The sequence below is a fragment of the Carassius gibelio genome, chromosome B13 (genome assembly GCF_023724105.1).
Source record: "Carassius gibelio isolate Cgi1373 ecotype wild population from Czech Republic chromosome B13, carGib1.2-hapl.c, whole genome shotgun sequence".
In the NCBI taxonomy this organism is placed as follows: Eukaryota; Metazoa; Chordata; class Actinopteri; order Cypriniformes; family Cyprinidae; genus Carassius; species Carassius gibelio.
Window position 1 is genome coordinate 5,998,918 of NC_068408.1, and position 3,147 is coordinate 6,002,064.

The 3,147-nt window shown below is 36.3% G+C and overlaps 1 protein-coding gene across 1 annotated transcript; it reads right to left on the reverse strand.

The window, feature by feature from the left end:
• Positions 1–208: 208 nt before the first annotated feature.
• mrpl14 (mitochondrial ribosomal protein L14) lies at positions 209–2,190 on the reverse strand. The gene is made up of 4 exons (XM_052572055.1): positions 2,109–2,190; positions 1,440–1,455; positions 1,180–1,244; positions 209–732 (listed from the first exon to the last, which is right to left on the reverse strand). Exons 3-4 carry the CDS (start codon positions 1,236–1,238, stop codon positions 366–368), a joined length of 426 nt encoding a protein of 141 aa, XP_052428015.1. The 5' UTR covers positions 1,239–1,244; positions 1,440–1,455; positions 2,109–2,190; the 3' UTR covers positions 209–365.
• Positions 2,191–3,147: the final 957 nt, after the last annotated feature.

The window sequence follows — 3,147 nt, forward strand, 5'->3', positions numbered from 1 at the left end:
CCCACAATTCTTACTTTTTCATAATTGCAAGTCCTGAGAAACCATTTAAAGTCCAAATGCTGTTTCATAAACTAAAACTAATCTGAATTGTGAGAGAAAAAAAAAAGTTGCATTTACTTTTTTTTGTCCCATGGTGGAAAATGGCACACTTTAATCCAGTTGATGTACCATTCTCTGCAAAATCTTAAGTAATTATAGTATTACAAAGTTTCATCCACATGTTTTATTACAAATTATTCCACAAGTAATCATGAAAGCTAATTTCCTGAATGGCATGAAGGATTTATATACATTTACAAAGTTAAGTAGTTAAACATAGGAGACATATTTTAGGATTTGTCCTCCTAGAATACAAAAACACCAATTTAAACAAATCTCTGAGCAATGGCTAACAGTTTAGAGTATTCCCCCTCCATTTTGCGCAGATGTGTTGGTATCGGAGCTTTAATTCTTGTTCCTGTGGGGTTTCCGTTCTCTTCGATCAAAACCACGTTATTAGAGTCGAAGCGTGGTGTCATTCGAGCGCCAGGCATCTTGTGACCCACTATGAGAGCTTTTTTCTTCTGTCCTTTGATGGCCAGTAAGACTCGGTCTCCCACTTTACCGATTCCATTCTTGGTGTATACGTGAATGACTTTTGGTGGACGGTGGTGATGGGCATTTCCAAGAGCGCTGTTGTCGACCACCCTCACACGTGTTAACTTCTGAATAGCGGCCACAGCTGCAGAGATGCTGCAGACAGATGATAATATGATGGGTTTTGTTAAGAACATGAAAGATCATTGAACTGTCAGTGCTACATGACAAGTCAACCCATTTAAATAAATTATTTTACATTAGTTTTCTAAATTATTCATACATCACGTATGATGTGCTGATATAATCACTATATATATATCATAGTAATTCTGAGAAACTGGGCCACTAATCATATATTCATAGCAAAACATTTAAATGATCATGTGTGGTTACTTATAACTATTAGTTTAGGCATCACACTAGATATCAAAGCCAGGGTGGCCGCACTTGCTGACCAATATATTTCTGCAGTCATTAATGATTATATTTGACCATTTTTGTAGACTTGAACCATAAAAAGACGTATTCCAATTCCCTCATATTTATCCCATGTGAACCTCAAAACTAAAGGAAAACCTCAACAAGGAAGAAATTGTTCACCTGAAAGCCCTCTGCTGCATCAGTTTGGGCAAAATCACTCCGGACAACGAAAGGGCCATCCTGACCTGACATTAAACAAGCAACAAGTTAAAATAACAACGATTTTAGAAACTTTGTCTCTGTTCATAGCGAATATATTACGGACAAATCTCATGTTATAGGTGAAAGCAAGCAAAAGACGTAGGTAACCTCTTAACATTGGTCAAAATTTTTTCGTAAAGTGATATTATATAGTGTAAACAAAAAACGTTATTAAATACCTGCTCAGATCATTCACGCCACACCATAGACAGTAAAAGAAATGGACACAGCGATCCCATTGGAACTCAATTGAGACAAATGAAGCCCAGTTTTAGCGTTTTTTAGCACTTCCGTTTCTGACGCGCAGACTCAAACGAAGCTTGACGACGTCAGCAACCTGTCTGCCAGATGTAAATCTTCTAAGTGGCTGTGCGTGCAAACTGCCATCGTTAATCTTGCAGAGACGGCGAGCTTGAGCGGGGAGTTCTTTGTCGTGAGTGAGCAGGAGTAAGTATTCTGATTAATTATTTTGTATAGTATTTTAAAATGTAACGCCAGTACGCCATATTAAGTTAATTGCCTGCGAGCTTCTCCTCCTGTCTGTACGGTAATGCGACAGAGAGCCGAGTGGTTATGACGCAATCGTTAGCCTATTTTTACAAAAACTGTTTCTACGGGGCCATAATGTAACATAGAAGGTAATGGAGCCCTTTATACATTGTCGTGTATCTTTAGAATTAAATAATGGACAAACAGAGTCTTTAAACGCCTCAGATGTAAAGTTATTCGCTGTCAAAGAGACGCCAAAATGAATGGGAGTCAATGGGAATGCTAACGCAAGTGAAGTTCTGCTAAAAGATGGCAGCCCCCACCCGACTTCAACTTCCGGTCGAGTTCCTTGCCCCTTGCGCCACACCAATGTCATGCACACATCTGCGTAATAACAAAGCGACGTTTGCTCTTTTTCTTCTATTGATTCAATAGGAGTGAACTCATTGGTGCCACCTACAGTGCTGGAGGAGATACACCGCATTAACAAGAGACTTGATTCAAACTAAATATAATTAATTTGGGGTTTAAAGTGATTAATTAATTTTGTATTACCCCCGGCCTATTTTCTGAATTTAATTTTTTTACTTGATTTTATTTATTTATTTCCACATTGCATAATTATTATTTACATCCCAAAATGTATTAAGTAGTAAATTGAATTTAAAATGTATTTGTTTTATCAAGTTATGCGTTTCTTTCTTTATTTTGTGTTATTTATTTGTTTTGTTTGTTTTCTGCAGGCTTGTGGCCCCATCCATTTGATCAGTGTATATAACAGCTATGGGCCTTGATATCAATTGAGGACACTTGAAATGATACCACAAATATTGCAACTTGCAATAACAAATCATTTGTTTTTAAAAGGTTAACACAATGCAACAATGTATGGCCTAGGTGATATCAAAAAGCTGATATATCTTACTGACTTTTGCAAGAGCTGAAAATAACTTCAAGTGAAAGTAGAATGGCTTGTTTACCATTTTAATAAATCACATACACATTGTTGGTCTATAATATTATTCATTCATTCACATCTTAATGTCTGTTATAACTTCTGACAATATTTTTAATTCAACAACTAGAGGTCATTATTGGACTACAAATGTCACAGAACTTTGAAGTCTGTGGTGGTATAAAAAATAAATTAGAAATTATCGTTGGTATTGAGGTAAACTGGTAAAATATTGGATGGGGACCATATACTGTATAAAAACAGGGTGGGGACTTATTATTATTATTATTGAATAACAAGTAATTTGCTAGGGGGACATAAATTATTACACAAAAACATCTACAATCTGAATAGCTTTGTGTTTAGGATGTCTAATAGTTAGTTGGTTAGGGTCAGAGCCGTTGAAAAACATATTTAACGGCTCTGGTTAGGATTAGCTGGTT

Coding starts and splice junctions, on each gene's coding strand:
- mrpl14 (XM_052572055.1), bottom strand. CDS start 1,238: ATGGCCCTTTCGTTGTCCGGAGTGATTTTGCCCAAACTGATGCAGCAG. Junction 733..1,179: donor ATGCAGCAGAGGGCTTTCAG/GTGAACAATTTC, acceptor ATCTGTCTGCAG/CATCTCTGCAGCTGTGGCCG.